Genomic DNA, 22,441 nt, shown 5'->3' on the forward strand with positions numbered 1-22,441 from the left:
TGAAAATCGATTGAATATTCATCAGCTTTTTACTCTCTATGTGGGAGCGACGTACGGATTGCCTAGAAAACAGGAGAGTCGGGATGTTGAGACAGGAGAGTTTATCTTCATGACCTATCTTTACCTGATGATTTGTAAATGAGAGTCGAAAGGCACCTGTGCGCCAATCAAAGCATGAAGTGTACATAGACTTCCTTCCACAGTCCAAAAACATGCATTTATTGTATGGCAGTCCTGTGAATGACTTGTGAATAGTCCAATACTCTCAGCATAGTTAATATCTCGATTCCCCCCCTTCACTGAATTACGGTTGAGTCTCCTCATTCACTCCCATAGCCCAGTTGTGTAGTGACCAGCATGTGGTAGACGCCCTTTTTGGCTAGCAGCTGCTGATGTGTCCCTTGCTCAACCACTTCTCCTCCCTGAAAGACGGCGATGCGGTCTGCATTTTGGATGGTGGACAGACGGTGGGCTACGACGATACACGTCCTGCCCTGCCGAGCTTTGTCCAACGCCTCTTGCACCACCTGGATCCAGCGCAAATTGAGAAGACAGAAGGCAATCATGGCTAAACATCAGGTGGCAATTCCAGAGGAGAAGTTAAAAAAAAAAAAAAACGGCACCTTCTCGCTCTCAGTGTCGAGTGCAGACGTGGCCTCATCCAGAAGCAACAGTTTGGGGTTACGGAGGATGGCTCGGGCTATGGCGATTCGTTGTTTCTGACCACCTGACAGCTGGGTCCCCTTATCGCCTGCCTGAGTGTCATACTTCTGCTCGAGGAAACAAAGTCAAAGTCAGTGCATGGAACGAAGTAAATGTTTTTTCTTAATATTTGAAATTTGGAATCCTAATAATTGCCTTATAAATCTACTGCCAATGTAAAGGGAGCGTTGTGTATTTGAATTAGAAAAGAACATTTTATTTTGCAGTTGTATTTTAAGTATTATTGTCCTTGATGTTTTATGTCAGCACTTTGTTACATCTGTGTGAGTACAGTGAGTGCCTAATGTAAAATTCGGTGAGTTAAACTGGTAATACAGTTTATGTTTTAACCAAAAATAATTGCTTGATCCCAAAACATGATTTACCTTTGGCAAGTTTTCTATGAAGCTGTGAATGTTGGCTTTCTCAGCAGCTGCCTTAATCTCTTCTATGGTTACAGTCCGACTGTTGTCTCCATAGGCGATATTTTCAGCCAAGCTGCAGTCAAAGAGCACAGGCTCCTGGGACACAATGCCTATCTGAGACCTCAGCCAGTGGATGTTCAGCTCTTTCACATTTACAGAATCAAACGTCTGGAAGACAAAATCGCATAACTGTGAATGGAATGATACAGACACTCTCCCAACCAAGTCCCAGGCAAGTACTACATAAGTAATTTGGACCAAGTTACCAAAATATCCCAAACGCAAGTCAGTTCCAAAGTCTAAACAAGGCAAATGTTATTCGAATCAAGTTTCAATCAAGGATGTTGCGTGGTGTCATCTGTGCTGCACAAACAACGGGTGTATGTCAATTTCTTCTCACCACGTTCCCTTGCACGATATCGTAGAACCTCTCCAGAAGCTGGAAGGTGGTGCTTTTTCCACAGCCGCTGCTTCCGACCAGGGCCAGTGTCTCTCCCTTGCTCACTTTCAGATTGAGCCCTCGGAGGACGGGTACGTCAGGGCGTGAGGGGTAGTTAAACTTCACAGCCTCCAATTGCACATTACCATCAAATTGGTCCTGGAGTTTTAAGGTAAGACAAAGAGCTACTTTATTCATACTGTAGACATGTAAAGTGTGTTGCGGAGTACTCCTTTGGCAACTTTTTGCTGCTTACCAATGACTGTCCTTCATGTGAGAGATTATCAATAGCAGGCTGTCTGTCCAGAAGCATCATGATGTGAGCAGCTGATAATTTGGCCTTTGCATAGTTTGGAGAAAAGGAATGGGCTTCTCCAACAGCTATTGAACCATATAGAATTGCCAGCAACACTCTAAAAGAGGAATCGGTTTCCATATGACAAATCAGAGATGATCCCATATGATTTTCATTTTATTGTAACGGTACATGGAGCTACACAAAATATCTTGCCTCCACAGACTAAGCGACTTGAATGAGTCACCCTTTAAATATGGACATGGTCACTTTCCGGTCAAAAGCAAACACATGTAACTGCGTTCTTAATTTAGTTGTGTGACAAAATTAGCAATATCTTACTACATCTCGGGTATGTAGATATTGTGATGTGTCTAATATAGTTTTCTTTGACTAAACTGTACTTGCAAATAACCGCCCGGTGTATTTGAAAAGATATAACTCGATGTTTTGGGCATGCCAGGACTTTTGGACAGGGCAAAACGATTCAATGCAAATGGTTTAATTCTATAGAATGAACTGCTGCATTGTAAAATCACAATGCACGCACAGACTTTGTGATTATTAACCCCAGACTCCAGACTGCTGAAATCCATAACGAGGAGATGTTGCTTACAGAAATACTGCCTGAACGTCCATCTGGTCGTGCGCAATGAGCCAAGCTCCAAATGAGAAGCATACTGCATAACCATAGCAAAGCACGCCTTTGGATATGCCAAGGACTAAACCATGGACATGGGCCCTTTTCTCTGCATTTCTGTAGGGAGAGAGAGAGAGAGAGAGAGAGAGAACTATTGAAAAGAACACCTGAGAAGAAGTAGATGTGTTCGATATTTATGGGCAGCTGATCAAGGATCTCACATACTTGAAAAGAACCTGGAGGTTATTTTCATACAAAGATTCAAACGTGGGTTCTCTGGTTAGCGATGCAACTGTCCGGATATTCTCGATTGCTTCTGTAACGGTCTGACGAGACAGCGTGAAAACATCGTGTTGTATACCACAGGAACTTTGGCAAAATGATGGCAAATGTCCACCTTTCCAGCCTTCTCCAGCTCCTTCTTGTCCTTAGCTGCTGTTCCAGTTATCAGCTGCATCCTTAACATTCCAGCCGCAATCAAGATTGGCACTACCACCAGTATGGGGAGGGTCAGCTGCCAGCCATGCAGAAACGCCATGATTAAATTGGTGCCCATATTTGTCGTAATCTGGACCATTGTGGCCAAATGTTGGCCTGTAACCTGAGCAGAGATGAAAAGTGATTTACGACAGGTCAAGCGGGGAAAACATGAGACAGAGAGGAGCGCCTTACCCCTTGTACTTGAGCGGCATCTGAGGCCAGCCTTGTTATGAGCGCACCAACACTGTTTTTGGGGTCATCAAACCAGCCGAGGTCCTAATAAGATTAAAAAATAATAAAAAGGGTAAAATAATCATCATTGTTACCCTCAAGTTTTTAGCCATAGCCGTTTAAAGGTCAAGTGTGAAGTAAACTTGGCCACCCATATTTTGAGTAATACTTTGGGCTAAAACTATTTCAAGCATACTTTTTATGAGGGTTTTTTTTTTAAATTAATTAAACCCACCCAGTTTCATAGTTAGACCCACAGCAATGAAATGCTTTTGTTTTGGTGAGTCATTGTTTGCATTGTTGATTGTCCCGTTAAATGCTCTTTGCGAGCCTCGGCACTGTGTGGCGATGCACGCTTCACATTCAGGCAAACAGTTGTTCGAGTGCCCGAAAGTAAAGCATAGGGCATGTAAATGAACCAGAAAATTGAAACGATACAATTTCCACCACTGGTTCACTCTTTGAGATAAGGAGAGGAGCTAGGCTAGTTAGGGACTCAGAGTTGAGCCATTATTACTCCAAAAGAGGATACGTTTGAGGTTACTTGGACCCGTCCAACCGGAGGAGGTCTCGGGGCAAGCTTAGGCCAGGTATGACGAGGGGCTTTTTATCGTTGCTGGCCTGAGAATACCTTATTGTGGTCCTGTTGGGGCTGAAAGAAGTGGCAGAAACGGGGAAGTCCGAGCATCCTTGCAGACTACTGCCGGATTAAATTCCACCCTTCTACTTTATTCCGGATAAAGTAGAAGGTTTTCTGAAAGTACCCAACTTCCAAATGTAAATATTGTATTCTTTTGAGGGCACGTTCGCATGCGCTCTTAGTGGAAGATGTCACACACACTAGACTAGACCTTCTGGACGCGTTGCGTGACGCTTGGTCACTTTTAATTGTCTGCCTTGCAACTGATAATTCCACTTACCTGCCTCATCATGGCTGTGAAAGCTGCAAGTCTCAGTTTCAATGTCAGAATCTCTCCAGATTTATCAAAACAGAAACCCTGTCAAAAGTGAAAGACACAAGAGCACCCGACATGTCTTTATATTATTTTTGCTTTACTTGAGTCTGTCATTCCTTTGTTAACATGAATGCTGAAATGATTGAATGTCAGAACGCCTACCTGTAGAAACTTGGCAAAAAAGGATACAAATCCAAGAATAGCACACAATAGGCAAAGGTGTTCTGCGTTCTTTTTCATCACGTCTTGATCAATACTGGTAAACACCTGAAAGTTTGGAAGAGAGGGTTTGTTTATTCAGAGCTTGGCATAGGAAGTCCTACCCCTTTTGCCCCCCAAAATCAATTACGGGACGGTCACGCTGCTTGATGGTTAGTTGTCACGTACGCCGATGAAGTTTGAGAGGATGAGCGCAAACATCGGCTGGAATATTCCAGCGATGGCAGCAGAGATGATCCCCAACAAAATGTAATACCACTCAGGAAGGTTGAAACGCATCACTTGAAGTAAGGAAAAAGGTGGCCCATTTCCATCCTGCAGTAAACAAGGAGAGAGAGCGCTGAATTATACCGCACTTTCTTCTCTGCTCGATGTGTAAAGCAGCAAAATCACCTCCTCTTTGTTGCCTTTGTCATCCACCAACTTTTCACTCTCTTTGTTTTGTTGTAAACCAGTCGAGGAAGAACCTTTCATCGACTTTCCCCTACATGCGGAAGACTCTGAGGATGTTTTGGCCGCTGGGCTTTTTTTATTCGGCATACCATTCTGCTGATCCTTATCCGCACCTTTCTGAAATGTCTGCAAGAGGGAGAAAACCAAAAGCTTGATTTCCATTTCTACAAATAGTCTTTTTTTTTTTTAAATTCCAGTTTTACCTCCATACTAATGAGAGTATGATAAACGCCATTTCTTTCCATCAGTTGGTCATGAGTCCCGAGCTCTACAACCGTTCCATTTTGGAAGCCAGCAATCATGTCAGCATTTTTGATAGTTGAGAGACGATGGGCCACAATTATGGTGGTACGACCCAGTCGAACCTGCACAAGTGATAGAAAATATTTTTATTTTTATTTATTTATATATATATATATATATATTTTTTTTTTTTAATAGATTTTTATGGGGGTTGCGATTTCGATGTGCCACGAGTAACCTCCTGCTGGGACTGTTCAATCTAATGCGATCGCCTCGATCAAATTGTCACCGCCGCACGAATAATAATAATAAATAATGGAACCATATAAAGACGAAAGTAATGATTCAGAGAGTTTGGATTTGATCTTCATTGTGCTGACTCCTAAGACCTAGCTGAAGATTTACCGACAGTGAAGCTTGCTGTACATACAAGATCTAACTGTCTGAGTTGAATCTCGATCATTGCGAGTGTCAATCAGAGGAAGACTGAGGGTGATGCTAATTGTGCGTCAGGAACATCGGGGGTAGGTGTGTGGGTGCGCCTGAATGGGTTGGTCACCAGTGGATCGCCGGGCTGCAGGTGTGTGACACGTTACGGGATCTATGACATGAATATAAAGTAGAGTATTTTAAATCTGTCCTGTACAAAAGTTGTGAGAACTTTCTAATTGACCCTTATAACTATCCGTTCTTATTATGGGTCATGAGACCGTCATTATGGTTCCTTAACTCATTCAGTACCAGCCAATTCTGGACCAAGTCTGAAAAGACGTTTAAAAACGTCTTTGGGAGTGAATGAGTTAAAGAAATGAAAGTCAATGCGCCACTGATGCTGGAAGGACTAAGGTGTAACGGTCTCTCAACAAATTCGTGTTTGGACAATCTCAGTTGATTCTTGGGCAAGAGTGTCAGTCCCACTGCCAGAATTTGTATTCATTTATTTTTTTAATGACTATACAGGTTGGGTCTCCCTACCTTGTCGAGCGCATCCTGCACGACAGTCTCGCTTTCAGCATCAAGGGCGGATGTTGCTTCGTCCAACAGAAGGATTTTGGGGTTACGTACGAGCGCTCGAGCGATTGCAATTCTCTGTTTCTGTCCTCCACTCATCTGAGTCCCTCGGTCCCCAACCAGCGTCTCGAACTTCTGCTCGACAACAACACTCTCATTATTGGCAAGAAAAAAAAAATCAGGTGAAGTCATGAATAAAGTCATACTTCGGGAAGGTTCATGATGAAGTCGTAAGCGTTGGCCTCCTTGGCCGCTTGCTCAATCTCATTCTGCGTCACGTCAGTTCGGCCGTATCGGATGTTCTCAGCTATGGTGGTGGCAAATAAGACGGGCTCTTGACTCACCACGCCAATCATCTCTCTCAGGTAGCGGATATTGAGAGAACGGATGTCATGATCGTCAATTGATATCTGCAAATAAAAGAGAAGAATGTTTTTTTTTCTCTCAATTATTCTTGATTGTTGCAATGCTTTGATTCAGCATGTCTGTCTTTTGTGACTGAATCCTTATATTTTGTGTCAAAGGTTTTAGAAACATTCACACACAGATCCCTCCTGAGGATCGTAGAACCTCTGCAACAGCTGGATGGTGGTGCTTTTACCGCAGCCGCTGCTTCCCACTAAGGCAATGGTCTGCCCACTCTTCACACTCAGGCACATGCGGTTTAATACCTGCAAGTGATGACCATTATGGAAAGGACTACGAATATATAGCCGGGTTTAGATGTTGGATGAAGTTGAACAGTGAGGAGGCTTACTTTAACTTCTGGCCTTGAGGGGTAACTAAAGTGGATGTTCTTAAGCTCGATATTTCCACTGATCGAGTCAGGCTTGAAGCCACTCTCTGAGTAGCTGTCAATGCTCGGTATCTGGAGAAAAAAAAATGTTGTTTTTTAAAATGTTTTTCTTCTTTCAATCTCAGGACTCTCTACCACTTATCGTCTACAATACATAATAGTGTGGAATGCAGAATTATGCTGCATATATTTGTTTTTGAGCAAGCAAAGTGAAAGAGGCGATTACGACAGAGGGAGAAAATGAAGCTTTCCTTACACTGTCAATGATCTTGTAAACTTGCTGTGCAGCTCCTTGGGCAATGACAAATGCCTCAGCGTTAGGTGAGGTTTCTCCCAAGGCGAATGCCCCAATGAGCAAAGCGAATAAAACCTTCAGACAAAAACATTCTTGGATTCAACCTTTCTAACTTGAATATTTTTGATAGGGGGAAATAACATTTACATTTGCAGTTTCCAATCGTTTCTGAGCTCAACTATGGCACTTAAAAATCTGCCATGCAGTTTGGGTGTCTTAAATTATTATTGAATTTATTGTTAGAATCTCTATTCTGTACATGTATTCATTATCACATTACTCCTTAGCCAGCAGCACACAATATTTTGTTCGAGAGCTCGATCTCAATTTGCTAATTCTAATTTAATTAAATCCCATACAATCCAATACATTTTTATTCATAAAGGCAATCTCTCTACTCACTGTGAGTACAGTTCCAATGCTGTATTCTTTATCTTTTGTCAAAATGAGTGTACTCCCGTACCAGAAGGCCAGAGCATAAGACAGGTAGATCATCATGAAAGTAAAGCCCATAATCAAGTTTGAACTTATCATCTTCTTCATTCCCATTTTCTTTGCATCTTCCAAAATCTTGCGATATCTGTTAAGTGACATAAACACCAAAGAATTAAGCATCGGTTGAATGAAAAGACATTTGAAAATCCGCACGGCTAACGCCTGCATCTGGCCTCGTCGTACAGGCGGATTTTGTTTCCTTCTGTTGCTAACATGGTTGCAGAGCATAGTAAAGACTTGATCTTCCATGTCCCGGTTCGTCTTGGAGAATCCTTATGTCTTGGAGAGACTATTTGTGGAGTATTCGAGGTTGAAGACTCCTGTGTGTGTTCCCCATTCATGGGCGATTTTGGGCAAGACTCCGATTTCTCAGACCTGGTTCATTGTGTTGGCAAGGGAGTGGGAGTGGTTACCACAGTCGTGAGTTCTTTTGGCAGTCTTACTGGCGGCACCGACAAGAGTTGCCTCGAAGCGGACGGGCACAAATGGGGGAGGGACTTGTGTAGTAATCTGTGTTGCTTTGATTAGGTTCAGCTGGATGGCGTTGAACTCGGTTGGGGTTGCCGTGAGAGCCACCTTTGAGTTCCGTTGCTGGAGCATGATCTACGCGGTACACAATGGGGTCCGAGGACCTAGCTCGAGGTGGTCTTTGGCAAAGTCCTTGATAGCCTGGTTGTGCAGTCGGAAACTAAGTAGTTTTGGCAAAAACTACTTTGTGATTTTTTTTTTCCACCTGTTCCGTTTATTTGATTTTTTTGTGGCCTTTTTAACTGGTCTGTAATACAGCCATTGAATTCCACCCTTGTTGCTGTTCTCGGCAAAATTGTGCACAAAACGGCGGTGAAATTTACTGACGGGAGTGTGGTTAAACTAAAATGACAGACTTTCTGACAATTCCATTTTAGTTTGGCTTGGAAAAAAAATGACGGACTGACAAAGATAGATGATGCTGACAGGTGACAAATGACGGACCGGCAAAAATTTTGTACGTATGGTGGCATGTCAGGATTTTTGTGTTGACAAGGGGCTGGTAGGGCGTTTTGCTATAATATGCGTCATCAAAGGCAAACCAAAAAAAATCAGATTGAGGGAGTCTTGAACACCACTTGTGGCCACTATGTACAAGTTGGCCACTGTGGGACATTAATTAATTCAATTCGTGATTTCGCCTTGAGATCCCATGTTATTGAAATACCAGTTTAAACGAAGCTAAACCCCAAAAGGTAAATGCATCGACTTCGAATAATCACGGACACCATTTTGTTGTTCGTTTTAAACTCAGGGTTATGCCAGATTGTGGTGCCAACTCAGATTGCGTGTGCTCCTCCGGATTTTTTTTTTTAAGTCAGTAATTGGGCTCTTGAAACAATTGTGGCCTTTGTGCTGATAAACGGGAGGTCTGAAAGCTTGGTGCTATTCCAGTTTCTCTCTCTTTTCTAATTCTTGGCACGATTGTTGCTTAATTAACATTTGGGTGTAACTAATTTATGTAGGTAAATAATGTTTGAGGGAGGGTGTGTCGATTCCGGGATTTTCTTTTTATTTATTCCTTTTTCTGAAGGATGGGTAGGCTAATTCTATTTTTCTTGGTTTTTTTAAAGTTTTTTTTTTTTTTTACAAGTTGAATAGACATTTACAACACCAGGGTCTAGCGTTTTTTCCTTTCTACCCATAGCTACCGGTACTTGTGTCAGAAGTGAAATGTGTAGCCTATTCAAGCATTTGAATTCGTCACTAATCGTATCCAGGAGTGGTACGTAATTTAGATTAAAAAATATATATTTTTTTTGCTAAGATATGAATAACTAGATACTGTATTTGCTGTTGTCTCTGGGAATAGGGTAGTCCGTATACTGTTTTGCAGGATTGCAGTTGTCCGCCATTTTAGGGAGCATTGTTGATTTTGCCCAATTGGTTGCGTACCGGTAGTTTTTAATAAGGTTAAAAATTGAATTTATGACTTGGTCTTTGTAAATAAAGAAGTACTGTACATCATCTCCTTATACAGTCCCGTCCAAAAGTGTTGGAATAGCAAGGCCAACACCTTTGTTTTTGTCTTACACTGCAGGCATTTGGTTTTCTGATCAAAAGATGAATACAAGACATCAGTTCAGAATTCCACCAGAATTGACCTTGCCGTCCAAGTACTTTTTGAGAATTTTGTGTTTTGGCACAGGAGAGCAGATACCTTTGAATACACCAGCACAATCTAATGAGAGCTGTATTAATGCATGAGATGTATTGACTATCCCGCCTCGATAAAAAAAAAAGAGATACAGTACTAGCATATAAAATTCTGCACAAACCTCTCGATCTCTCTTTTCTGACCGCTGAAGGCAAACACAGTCCTGATGGCAGAAAGCACCTCCTGTGCCACCGCACCTGCTCTGGCGTAAGCAGCCTGTTCTTTCGAAGCGAATGATGACAGCACCTAAGAAGAAAGCCATATAAGATTGGCAATGAGAGACTTTTATTTTATTCGATTTTTTTTTTTTACATCAAAGCCAGACAGGGGTGGATATGGTTTACCTTACTAAAAAGCGCAGCTGACAAGCCCACCAAGGGGCAGGTGGCCAAGATGACAAGAGCGAATTTCCATCCTATGCTTAAAGCAATGATGATGGATACGGTGAAAGTGGAAAAGGACTGGATCAGCATTCCCAGTTTATCTCCTATACCCTCTTGGATCTTATAGACGTCACTGTCCAGGCAAATGAACATGTCCATCAATTGCAATTTGCAAGACATTTGTGTCTGTTTGGTGTAAGGACTTCAAAAACAGACAGAAGCTTTTTTTTTTTTAAGTCTCCCAGCACCGTCACACATTTTTCCCACCTGTGCACAAGCTGCCATATTCCCTCAGCATAAAAATCTTTGGACTGATGTCTCAGCCAATCGCTCAAAACACTTTTTGACTTCATTGCCACTTTCAAACCTGGGGCCAACTACAGCCAAAACTCGATTTTCGAACATCTCTGTTCTCGACCAAATCGGTTTTCAACCAAAAATTTTGAGTTTTTTATGCCTCAGATGACGACCGAATTTCGATTCTCGAACAAACTAGGCGCACTTGAATGCGCCACTTGACTCCTCTCGCCTTCCTTACACGAGGAAGTGATGCTTCCTCGTGTAGCGTTCCATTGTGAACAGACGTGTTCAATAAAGATTTTTTTTTTTAAGAGTGTGGTTTCGGTTTTCAAACAATTGGTTTTCGAACAGCCTTCTGGAACGGATTATGGTCTAAAACCGAGGTATGACTGTACTCTCAACTGCTGAGGCAGGTCAAGAAAGACAACAAACGCAGGGGTCATCAGTCAGAAGGAGTCATCTTGCATCATGACAACGCAAGGCCTCACATAGGAGCCCAAACGGTGCAGACCATCAACAAGCTGGGCTGGGAACTGCTCCCTCAACCCCATTACAGCCCCGACCTTGCCCCTTCCGACTTCTACCCACAAAGTCTGAAGGTGACCAAGTCAAAAGTGTTGTGAGAGACCGGCTGAGACATCAGTCCAAAGATTTTTTACACTGAGGGAATATGGAAGCTTGTGCACAGATGGAAAAAGTGTGTGACAGTGCTGGGAGACTACGGTGAAAAAAAAAAGTAAGCTTCTCTGTATTAGAAGTCCTCATACCGAAAAAAAATCACCTTATTCATTGAGTGAACCTCATACTATTAATGTGACTTCTGTTCCATAAACGGGAGGCATGAAATACTACAACACGCGATATGACGTATACATACACATTCCTAACATTGTCTTCGCTTTCAGTCTACCATCAAGTAAGAGGGGAACTTCTAGTGACCTAGTGGTTCATTGAAGATCCAGCTGAAATGACAGAACCAACCAGCAAAAGGGGCTGTTACGCCCAGAACCCGACAAACGCGAGCTACCAAAAACCATGTCACAAATTCTTGAGTAGAATGTGCCGTCACTCCTTGCTACAACGCAAAGTTTGGTATACATTTTTATACCCTGCTAAAAAAAAAAAAAAACCAGCTGGTCACCAAAGCACATTATTGTGGTGCTTGCGCATTTATCCCAAAGGTCCATCGTGATCCGTTTTGGAAAAGGAACACGATGGCTGCCGAGAAACCCGGCTTCACCGGGCCATGCCAATTTATCTGCTCCCCTCGAAAGAACCTTCCACTTTCCTGGTTTTTATATCATCTGAATGTGAGAGCTGTGGAGGTAGTTTGTTTTGAAATGGATGAGTGCGATTCACATGTTACTCACTCAACGAGACAAGTGTTGAGTGTTGCTGTCTCGTTGACGTCGAACCAGCTGATGTCCTGTCGCATGACACTGTGGAAAAATTGCTTGCGAATGCTTTTGACTTGTCGTCCGGCAGCCAGTGCAAAGAAAGCAGCTTGCATGTAGCAAACCGCAATAAGCAACGTCCCCGCGATGCCATAGTAGATGACCAAACTGGGATGGAAGAAACACAATTCATCAAATGTGTCTCGGTGAGTGTAAATTAAAGGTAGAGTTTGCATCGTTAAAAAAAACAAAAAACAAGACGATTTGTCATGTACTGCCTGGTACGACCTGACAGTAGAATATTACTCAAGAGTCAAGTGAAGCTACTTTCAAATCTTGCTGGCAGCTTGATCATCATACACACATAACTCACCTTTCGAAACTCGCTCTTACCTCTTCACATCCTCCTGCAAGGTGCTGTTCAGAATTAGCAAGGAGGAATCTAAAAATATCAAGGATAAAGTGTAATACTCCTTTGTCAAGTCAGATGGCTATTTGTTAACTCTCTCGACAAACTCACTGGCATGGCCGGTGTTCATTTGAGGTAATACTGAGTGGAGTATAAACGTGTCCGCCGCTTTCCCAAACAAAATACACATTAAGGGGAACAAAAGCCCATGGACAATCGACATCACGGTCCCAAAGAGGATCAGAACAACATCGAAGCCATTTGCAAACCTGAACTGTGCGCATGTCAAAGGGAGAAGGAAGAAAATGCTGAATGGTGTTTAAAAAAATAATAATTGTGGTTTGAGCTAGATGGATAGAGACGGAAAACTCACCAGTCCAATTGGGCCAACCGTGGATATCTTTTTCTCTTTTTTCTTCTTTTCGTTTTTGAGATCACTGGGTCAAAAACAAAAAACTTCATTTCAACTGCTTTCCTTGAAATATTAGTTCTATTGTTGGGTTAATTTTGCTACTTCAAAAAAAAACTAAACTAAAACAAAAAAACAGTTTGAGTTACAACTTCAGGAATATTACCTTAAATAAATATCCGTTGTGTTCTTTTGCAAAGTATCTGTTTCATCCATTTGTAGGTTTTGTCGGAGGAAAACAAAGGCGAAAATCTTTTTGGTTTGTAATGTTCCTTTCTGAAAATTAAGCCATGTCAGTCAGTAGCATGACCATTTCATAATGAAGAGAGAGCAAAACGGAATTATACCTGAGTGCTTCCGTGTTGTTGGCGTTCCGCATCCTCATTAGTGTTCCAATGTTTGATAGAGCTTTGAAAGTTTGGATTGTGAATGTGTGAGCACACACCCACCCAACCAACTGTTTTTTTTTTTTTTTTTTTATGATGGCGCCCCCTGAGTGGCTGCCTCTCCAGCAGCGCATATCCCTGTTTGAGTCTCTTTTCGTCCTTTTACTTTATTTCTTCTTCCCATTTTGTTTTGCGTGGTTTTGCACCCCAAACCTACGGGGGGGAAGAGGGGCAGCTTCATTTCTGCTCATCTCCTTTATTTGCTTTAAACTTTTTACGTATCCTGTGAACGGAGATCCCGATAGCACACGCAACTCCATTGTTTACAGTAAGGACCAGCTGTTAGCATGGCGGGCTAACAGCGGGCTACTGGCCGGTGAGAAACCGGATATCCCACACGAGTTGAAGAGGAGGAGACGAGGGTGTCGAGCCGGGAAGGACCGCCGCACAAGGAGGAGAAAGTACAGACATGTCCTCCCGTCCGTCATCATGGGGAATGTAAGATCCACTGGTGAAAGGACACTTTGATCCTATCCTCTTTCATCTATAACTGCTTCAGACAACAAAGTGTATGCAGAAAAGTGGTGAAGATTGCACGACTGTCTGTGTCCTATGTGTTGTGTTGTGTTATTTTGACTTCAAAATGGCGCCGCGTGAGTGGCTGCCTTTCCAGCAGCTCCTATATTTTGTTGTTCTACTTCTTCCTTTCATAACTTTGCTGCTGTGAATTGGGAATTTCTCCATTGCGAGACTAATAAAGGTTTTTCTATCTTATCTTAACAAGATGGATGAGCTGGCGGCGCTAACGCGACATCAAAGGGAGTACCGCGAGGCTAGCCTAATGCTACTCACGGAGTCGTGGCTAACAGCGATCACTCCGGACACACATGCCGAGTTGGAAGGCTTCCAACTCATACGTGCGGACAGGAATAAAGGGAGTGGAAAGAGAAAAGGTGGGGGACTGGCTGTTTTTGTGAACGACAAATGGTGCAATCCGGGGCATATCACGATCAAAGACAAACTCTGCAGCCGCGACATTGAGCTGCTAGCCATTAGCCTCAGGCCCCATTATCTCCCGAGGGAATTCTCACACGTCATAGCTGTGACAGTGTACGTCCCCCCCGTCGGCTAATGGTGATGCAGCGCGTGATGCCCTGATGACTGTCGTGAGCAGGCTGCAAACACAGTCCCCCAACGCCCTGCTGATCGTCTCTGGGGACTTCAACCATGTCTCCCTGTCGTCCTCCCTTTCAACCTTCACGCAATATGTAACCTGTGCCACTAGAGACAATAAAAATTTGGACTTGTTTTATGCTAATACCAAGGAGGCATATAAACCCCTCCCCCCCTCTTGGAAGAGCAGACCACAACTTGGTATTTCTCGAGCCTGTGTACAAACCCCTGGTGCACAGGCAGCCAACTGTGACCAGAATGGTCAGGAAATGGTCCACGGATGCTGAAGATGCTCTGCGGGACTGCTTCGACACAACCAGGTGGGAGCTCTTCAGCGAGGTTCATGGGGAGGACATTGATGCACTCACTGACACCATCACGGACTACATAAACGTCTGTGAGGAGAACACCGTACCCACCAGAACTGTACGGTGTTTTTACAACAACAAACCATGGATTAATCCCGACATAAAGGCTCTCCTGAAGGAGAAGAAGAGAGCTTTTATGTCGAGAAACAGAGAGGAGCTGAAGGCCGTGCAGATTCGGCTGAGAAGAAAGATCAGGGAGGGGAAGAAGATATACAGGTTGAAATTGGAGGACCAGGTACAGGCCAGCAATGTCACTGGTGTCTGGAGGGGCCTGAAAACCATCTCAGGCCATGACAGCCCAAAGACTGAGAAGGACAAGGACTGGGCAGATGGACTGAACCATTTTTTCAACTGTTTCGACCAGTCGTCTGTCCCTTCCCCCAACCACCAACTGCAACCACTCTCACTGAGGACTTCTTCTCCTCCCCCTCCTCTTTCGACCAGCTCTCATCAACCCAGTCTGTCACCTGGTTCCTGCCTGTCCGTCACAACAGAGCAGGTGAGGAACCAACTGAGGAAGATGAATGTGAGGAAGGCAGCAGGTCCAGACAAGATCAGTTCCCGGCTCCTCAGGACCTGCTCTGACCAGCTGTGTGACATTGTCCAGCACATGTTCAACCTGAGCCTGAAGCTGGGCAGAGCTCCACAGCTGTGGAAAACTTCGTGCCTGGTCCCAGTGCCCAAGACCCCCCACCCTAAGGAGCTGAACAGCTACAGACCAGTGGCGCTGACGTCTCACCTGATGAAGACGCTGGAGAGACTCGTCCTCGCCCACCTTCGACCGCTGGTGAGCCCGGCACTGGACCTGCTGCAGTTTGCCTATCAGCCTGGCATCGGCGTGGAAGACGCCATTATCTACCTCCTCCACTCAGTGCTGTCACACTTGGAGAAGGCTGGGAGCACTGTGAGAATCGTGTTCTTTGATTTCTCCAGTGCCTTCAACACCATCCAGCCCAACTTACTGGGTGGCAAACTGCAGAACGCCGGAGTGGACCACCATCTCACAGCATGGACTACCTCACAAATCGGCCGCAGTACGTGAGGTTGCAGAGCTGTGAGTCGGACAGGCTTCTCTGCAGCACTGGAGCGCCGCAGGGGACTGTTCTGGCTCCATTCCTGTTTATCCTCTACACCTCGGACTTCAGACACGCCACTCCAAACTGCCACCTTCAGAAGTTCTCCGATGACTCTGCGATTGTTGGCCTCATTACAGAGGGGGACGATCGGGAGTACAGGGGACTGACGAAGGACTTTGTGGACTGGTGCCAGCAGAATCTCCTCCAGATCAACCCTAGGAAAACTAAGGAGTTGGTTGTGGATTTCTGCAGGAAACAGTCCTCACCGGCACCGATGAACATCCAGGGTATGGACATAGAGAGGGTGACCTCCTACAAGTACCTAGGTGTTCTTCTGAACAACAAACTGGACTGGTCTACAAACACGGACACCCTGATTAGGAAGGGACAGAGCCGACTCTTCCTACTCAGGAAACTGAGGTCTTTTGGGGTTCAGGGGTCGCTCCTTAAGACTTTCTATAACTCGGTGGTGGCCTCAGCCATCCATTATGGCATTGTCTGCTGGTCAGGCAGCATCTCAGCCCGGGACAGAAAGAGACTGGAGCGACTGGTCAGGAAGGCCAGTTCTGTCCTGGGCTGCTCCCTTGATACTCTGGAGGAGGTGGGCAACAGAAGGATGCTAACTAAGCTAAAGGATATGATGGGCAGTCCCTCCCACCCTCTCCAGCCTGCCCTGACAGCACTAGGTAGCTCCTTCAGCCAGAGACTGTTACACCCGCACTGCAAGAAGGAGAGATACCGACGCTCGTTCCTACCGACTGCTGTCAGGCTGCTGAATGAAAATAACAACAATAATAATAATAATAATTACATGATGCGAAAAACAATTGTAAATAGCACTGCGATTTATCCCTTTTGTATTTATATTGCACTTAATTGAACGGTGTTTGTTTGTTTGTTTTTTCTTCTTTCTTCTTTCTACCCACATTCTTGCTGCTGGAGGCTGTAAATTTCCCCAGTGTGGGACAAATAGAGTATATCTTATCCTAACACCACTTTTAATTGTCCTAAAGCAGTGTTCCAAATCTACAGTGTATTGGGACATACCATCCAAATAGAAAACAAAATTCCTCCAAGTGGATGCACATGTTAACTAAATGGACTGTAACTTTTGCCTTCTCGGAGAAGAGCATTTCATTGTTCTGCTTGCCATTTGACATTGCTGGAATTGATAGATGAACGTACTGTATATAGGTACTGTATATAGTGAATAAATGACAATCCGCTCAGCACAACTTTATTTATGAAGCACTTTAAAAACAATCAATGCTAGAACAATTTACAAGGGGCACCGGGACCAAACACTACCACTTCCGTTTTCTATCATTAACATTTTAAGAGTCACCAAGTCTTAAATGTCTAAGACATAATTAGTTTTACCAAGGAAGCATCTTTGATGGGACATTCATAAATCTGACTGCCCTCAGTATAACAATGAAAGGAAAACACATACTTTCTCAGGATGGAACCCATGAAGGCAGGTAGAAGGACAACAGGAGGTGCTTTAAAATGGAACCCTGTGGAACCCCATAAAATAGTGGACCCAACCCAAGGCAAGTTCTGCCTGCCAGATCAGAGCTAAACCAATCCAGCGCTCTACCACTAATGTCTACAAAGTAGCTGTAACCAAGACTCTAGGATGTTGTGGTCCACCGTATCAAATGCCAAAGTGAGGTCTTCGTGGGACAAGACATATCGTCCGTCCCAAGAGTCATTTTTTAAGAGGATATCATTAATAATTCTTAATTAAGCTTTGGTGCTACACAGCAATTTAAAACCTGATTTTCAAAGCTCTAGGACATCAGGCACATCCAGAAATGATGGAAAGTGAGTGTGCACAGCTTTTCTCAAGGTTTTTAAAATACAAGATAGCTTGAACATATTATTATCTACAGTTTGATGATGGGATGGCATGGAGTAGAATTGCGATCATGTTCCATAAAGCTGCAAATTTTCTCTTGACTTCCCAGTACAATATTGCTTGTAATCTTTACAATGGCAATCTCATTAAAAAATGACGACAACATAGACATAATCAGACCCTCAACATCTGTGGATCTTTATCAAGAGACACAACCTCATTGTCATTTCACACATCAGCCAATCGGCACACGTCCCTCTGTCCAAGCTGCTCAGTACCATTTGGCTAACTCAACAATGACCAAATAAATCGCAGTGTTATAATCAACCCTTTTTGTTATCGCTGCCCATAGTTTCCTCTTAGATTTGAATGTCTCCCCTTACCACGGCTGATTTGGGTCCTGTTCCGATTATTTCACCACATTTTGCAGTGGAACATCAACCACTCCAAACACAGCTAAGTGGAGTAAAGTGCATACAGTTGAACTTGCTCAGGTGATGTGTGGGTGGGAGACCGGTAGATCGACAGAGGTGTGAAACGGGAATAGACATTGCAAAATGAGTGCAAATATTGTTCAAAATAATTTTATTTATACAAACAGCGAGCGACACTTCACACTGTGAGTGTAAAACATGCAGATTCAATGACATAACAGCAACGTGAGGTAGGATCTGTTGGTGACAGTGTGGCGAAAGATGTCAATAGCATGAGTGAATGCTATTTTGTGCAATAAAAATTGCAAAATTGAGCATTTACTCATGATCATAAATTATATTTTACAACACAAAATGTGTATTTAAAAGTAAAAGTATCTCTGCTAATAATACATTCTCATCATAGGTTCCCTGGAAATGGGCATGCAGCAATCTCAAATGCACTTCAGATTTCGCATGCTCCACTTCAGTCTTTCAGTAAGTCAGTCAGTCAAAAATTCATCATATTTCCACTGTCTATTATGCTTTTTTTGTTTGTTTGTCAATGTCGGTTATCTTCACTTACTTTTCCCACCCTAATTGAATCTCTCTTCCTGATTCAATTATACAAGACACAAAGAACAAGGAAGCATATGTCACTTTCAGATCAGTAATTCCCAACCAGTGTGCCGTGAGACATAACCATGAGTGTCTAAGGAAATTCAATAATTTCACTTGATTCATCTGAAAATGTCTCTCAATCCATGCCGACAATAGTGACAAGCAGAAAAATTAAATGCTCCGCCACTAGATGGGAGACAATTTAAATGCATCTGTTGCAAGTACATAGAATAACAGTGTGAATATATAAAATTTGAATTTGTGTTCAATTAAACAGACGCAGCTCAGTGCCGTTTTCCTTGATGGCAAAATGACTCCATTGATGGCTGCTTTTTTTATTATTCATGGCGATAACGTGATGGCGACGAGCTGAACATGGCTCTTTCATGAGTAAAAACGTAACAAGTTTTCAACGTGAAAGTTAGTGGGTGGTTTGTCAGATTTTCAAAATATATGCTTATCACACCAACGTTTATTCTGAAGTAAGTCACAACAAATTTGGGATAAGTTTCATGTTAAGCTTTAAGTTTTCCACAAAACTCCTGGCGAAAATGGGCTGCTAGCTAGCTTCAAGTACTGTAAAAGTTAGCATTGTTGTACTAGCGTTAATTTATTAGCTTATATGTGTGTTACTTTTATGTGTCAAATTTGCAGGGATTTTTGCAATGCTTTATCATATTGACACTTGTTTGAGTGACTGTGAAACATGGAGGGAACGGTAGACCTGTTGCTGTTGTCCAAACGAGAGCTAGAAAACAAAACAGCACAGGTAAATTATACTTTTGTTCATTGATCAGAAAGTATAGGGTAGGTGCCGGTCATGTGATTAATAAGCCATCAAAACATATTTTTGTTTTGCTTCTTTGATAGTTAAGGCATAGTCGTATATTTAAATTTTTTTTGTTGAATTTGAAATACACGATGTACATTTGTTAAAAGATGTAATAATTTGGTTTCACTAAAACTAGACTCAAAACTTGGGAGTTTTCTTCAACTAAAACTCACATACCGAAATAACTAAAATTGAATAAATCTAATCATTTTCATCCAAAGCACTAAAATTAACACTAAAGAAAGGTCTGTCAAAAAAAAAAACACTGGCACAGATTTCACACTGCATAAGTCAGTTTGTGTATAAATTGAGACAAGTATACATTATTTCAGTATACTGTACATAATTTTTGTTTAGTAGCATCCGGTGAATTTTTTTTTCTCTTATAATACATTCGCCATGGCAGGATAAAAGTTGCAAAACACTGACCTATGGAATCAGCCAACCTGAGCTGAATTTTTGTAGTTGCACCTGTGCGTGTCATCTAATAGACTCACAAACAGTTGTGCACATTCAAACAAATAGCCATTATCATTTGAAATGTAAGACCTAAGAAAATATTTTGAAAATCAATAACCCTACTCATTCAATATCACGACCCAACTGTGTGGTGACAAGCATGTGGTAGACGCCCTTTTTGGCTAGCAGCTGCTGATGAGTCCCTTGCTCAACCACTTCTCCTCCCTGAAAGATGGCGATGCGGTCTGCATTTTGGATGGTGGACAGACGGTGGGCTATGACGATACACGTCCTGCCCTGCCGAGCTTTGTCCAACGCCTCTTGCACCACCTGGATCGAGCACAAATTGAGAAGACCGAAGTCAATCCGGCGAACCATCAGCCAGACAAATGTGGAGCAATTCCAGATGAGAAGAGAAAAACATCACCTTCTCACTCTCGGCGTCGAGTGCAGACGTGGCCTCATCCAGAAGCAACAGTTTGGGGTTACGGAGGATGGCTCGGGCTATGGCGATTCGTTGTTTCTGACCACCTGACAGCTGGGTCCCCTTATCGCCTGCCTGAGTGTCATACTTCTGCTCGAGGAAACAAAGTCAAAGTCAGTGCATGGATTATAAAACAATTTTTTCTCGGCAATTTTCAGTAATTGGGCCATGGTAACTGAAAATAGGTTGATAAGTTTCTCACTGGAACAGAAGGCATTGATCAAAATAATTCATCCTTCATTAGAGAAACGTGATTACTTTTGGCAATTTTTCTATGAAGCTGTGAATGTTGGCTTTCTCAGCAGCTGCCTTAATCTCTTCTATGGTTACAGTCCGACTGTTGTCTCCATAAGCGATATTTTCAGCCAAGCTGCAGTCAAAGAGCACAGGCTCCTGGGACACAATGCCTATCTGAGACCTCAGCCAGTGGATGTTCAGCTCTTTCACGCTCTTGGAATCAATCATCTGGAAGACAAACAACAAAAAGACTAGTCGGGTCATCGTTGAAGTCAGATGTCAAGAAAAATTGGTTTTGAGCAAGATGACCCAAGACCGAGGAAAGTTGTTTGGATCAAATCACTAGGTGGGTTACAACACCCCAGATTAAAAAAAAATAATAAATCACAAAACTCTAAATAACTTATAAATACATAACATTTCTGAAAAGAACCACAATATTTTGTCTACGGGAGAAAGTACCATATAGCTGTTATAGACAGGTTGTCAGTGAAGCCGCACATAAGAAGTGGCATTATAATCCGCCATACTATGTCATGGTCAAAAACAGGTTAACACGACACATAGCGAACCCCAAAATAATATAAAAAAGGGAGCAAATGTGTGAATAAGAGAAACTCAGCGGCACTACGTCAACAGGCTACCACTCACTGGCGCCTTTTCTACTCATAAACAGACACAAAGATACGCACAGAAGACACATTTAGCAAATGCCCTTTGTGTGTTTCTACATCTCATCTGTGCAGTGCAGCGCCGTTAAATTGACTAACGAACAAAAGTGCAATCGTTTTACTCACCACGTTCCCTTGCTTGGTGTCGTAGAACCTCTCCAGAAGCTGAATGGTGGTGCTTTTTCCACAGCCGCTGCTTCCTACCAGGGCCAGTGTCTCTCCCTTGCTCACTTTCAGATTCAGCCCTCGGAGGACGGGTACATTGGGGCGTGATGGGTAGTCAAACACAACACCCTCAAAGTACACATTGCCATCAAAATGGTCCTGGAGTAATAAACCAGACATCCACTTTCTCAATACGGTAAGTCTGTAAACTGCTCTGGAGTGCACTGTTTGGCAACTTTCTGCTGCTTACCAATGACTGTCCCTCCTGCGAGAGATTATCGATAGCAGGCTGTCTGTTCAGAAGCATCATGATGTGAGCAGCTGACATTTTGGCGTTTGCGTAGTTTGGAGTGAAGGAATTGGCTTCTCCAACAGCCATTGAACCATATAGAATTGCCATAATCACTCTGAGGGAGAATATTCATTTACATAGGACCGACCTTACCAAATAATGTCAAGTTTGAGAGGTTATTTCCCGAATGTAATGAATGCTCTGAACTCTTTGTTACTCACAGAAAAACTCCCTCCACATCCATTCGTCCTTGCTGAACAAGCCAAGCTCCAAACCAGAAACATATGGCATAAGTAAAGTAGATCATGGCTTGGGAGAAAGAGAAGGCAAAACCCTGCACATGGGCCTTTTTCTGGGCGTTTCTACGGAGACACACGGAACCATCCAAAATAGCACGTCGAAAACCGTTTCAACCATTGATGGAGGTCCTCACATACCTGTACGGAGCTTGAAGATTCTTGTGAAACAAAGACTCAAACGTGGCTTCCCTGGTCAGTGATGCAACTGTACGGATATTGTCGATGGCTTCCGTAACAATCTGATGAGATGCACCATGAAAATGCGACATCGTATAACATGGTCTTATATTTCGCGAGAAGGAGGGCAAAGGTAGGTGAGTAACCCATCATACGCTATGGCAAAT

At 43.1% G+C, this 22,441-nt stretch overlaps 3 protein-coding genes across 6 annotated transcripts in view; 1 reads left to right on the plus strand and 2 right to left on the minus strand.

The window, feature by feature from the left end:
- Positions 1–195: 195 nt before the first annotated feature.
- LOC147203800 (ATP-dependent translocase ABCB1-like) lies at positions 196–8,046 on the minus strand. The gene is made up of 21 exons (XM_086113726.1): positions 7,864–8,046; positions 7,588–7,765; positions 7,147–7,260; positions 6,852–6,962; positions 6,640–6,765; positions 6,301–6,504; positions 6,059–6,229; positions 5,044–5,205; positions 4,781–4,966; positions 4,556–4,702; positions 4,331–4,435; positions 4,133–4,210; positions 3,174–3,257; positions 2,899–3,102; positions 2,727–2,827; positions 2,478–2,618; positions 1,823–1,979; positions 1,528–1,725; positions 1,089–1,295; positions 624–770; positions 196–527 (listed from the first exon to the last, which is right to left on the minus strand). Exons 1-21 carry the CDS (start codon positions 8,019–8,021, stop codon positions 321–323), a joined length of 3,186 nt encoding a protein of 1,061 aa, XP_085969852.1. The 5' UTR covers positions 8,022–8,046; the 3' UTR covers positions 196–320.
- The window catches only part of LOC147203801 (uncharacterized), a 26,699-nt gene continuing 5,834 nt past the window's right edge, over positions 1,577–22,441 (plus strand). The window contains exons 1-6 of one of the 2 annotated variants that reach the window (XR_015101195.1): positions 1,577–1,738; positions 18,465–18,535; positions 20,182–20,546; positions 20,766–21,016; positions 21,532–21,702; positions 22,022–22,411. Coding sequence is in view for 1 of the 2 variants with exons in the window: in XM_086113740.1 (XP_085969866.1) it covers positions 14,458–15,729 (1,272 nt within the window). In the remaining variant the exon portion in view is untranslated. Of the gene's footprint in view, positions 1,739–14,105; positions 18,536–20,181; positions 20,547–20,765; positions 21,017–21,531; positions 21,703–22,021; positions 22,412–22,441 lie in introns of those variants that run through there. The other variant, XM_086113740.1, reaches the window with a different exon arrangement.
- LOC147203802 (ATP-dependent translocase ABCB1-like) overlaps positions 18,193–22,441 on the minus strand; it is a 12,288-nt gene continuing 8,039 nt past the window's right edge. For all 3 annotated transcript variants that reach the window (XM_086113721.1, XM_086113720.1, XM_086113722.1), the window contains 7 exons: positions 22,236–22,336; positions 22,020–22,160; positions 21,757–21,913; positions 21,468–21,665; positions 20,692–20,898; positions 20,377–20,523; positions 18,193–20,279 (listed from right to left, as the gene is read on the minus strand). In XM_086113721.1, coding sequence (XP_085969847.1) covers positions 20,073–20,279; positions 20,377–20,523; positions 20,692–20,898; positions 21,468–21,665; positions 21,757–21,913; positions 22,020–22,160; positions 22,236–22,336 — 1,158 coding nt within the window. In that variant the 3' untranslated portion in view covers positions 18,193–20,072. The remainder of the gene's footprint in view (positions 20,280–20,376; positions 20,524–20,691; positions 20,899–21,467; positions 21,666–21,756; positions 21,914–22,019; positions 22,161–22,235; positions 22,337–22,441) is intronic.

This window comes from Hippocampus guttulatus, chromosome 6 (assembly GCF_054856545.1).
Source record: "Hippocampus guttulatus isolate MCC_2025c chromosome 6, RoL_Hgut_1.0, whole genome shotgun sequence".
In the NCBI taxonomy this organism is placed as follows: domain Eukaryota; kingdom Metazoa; phylum Chordata; class Actinopteri; order Syngnathiformes; family Syngnathidae; genus Hippocampus; species Hippocampus guttulatus.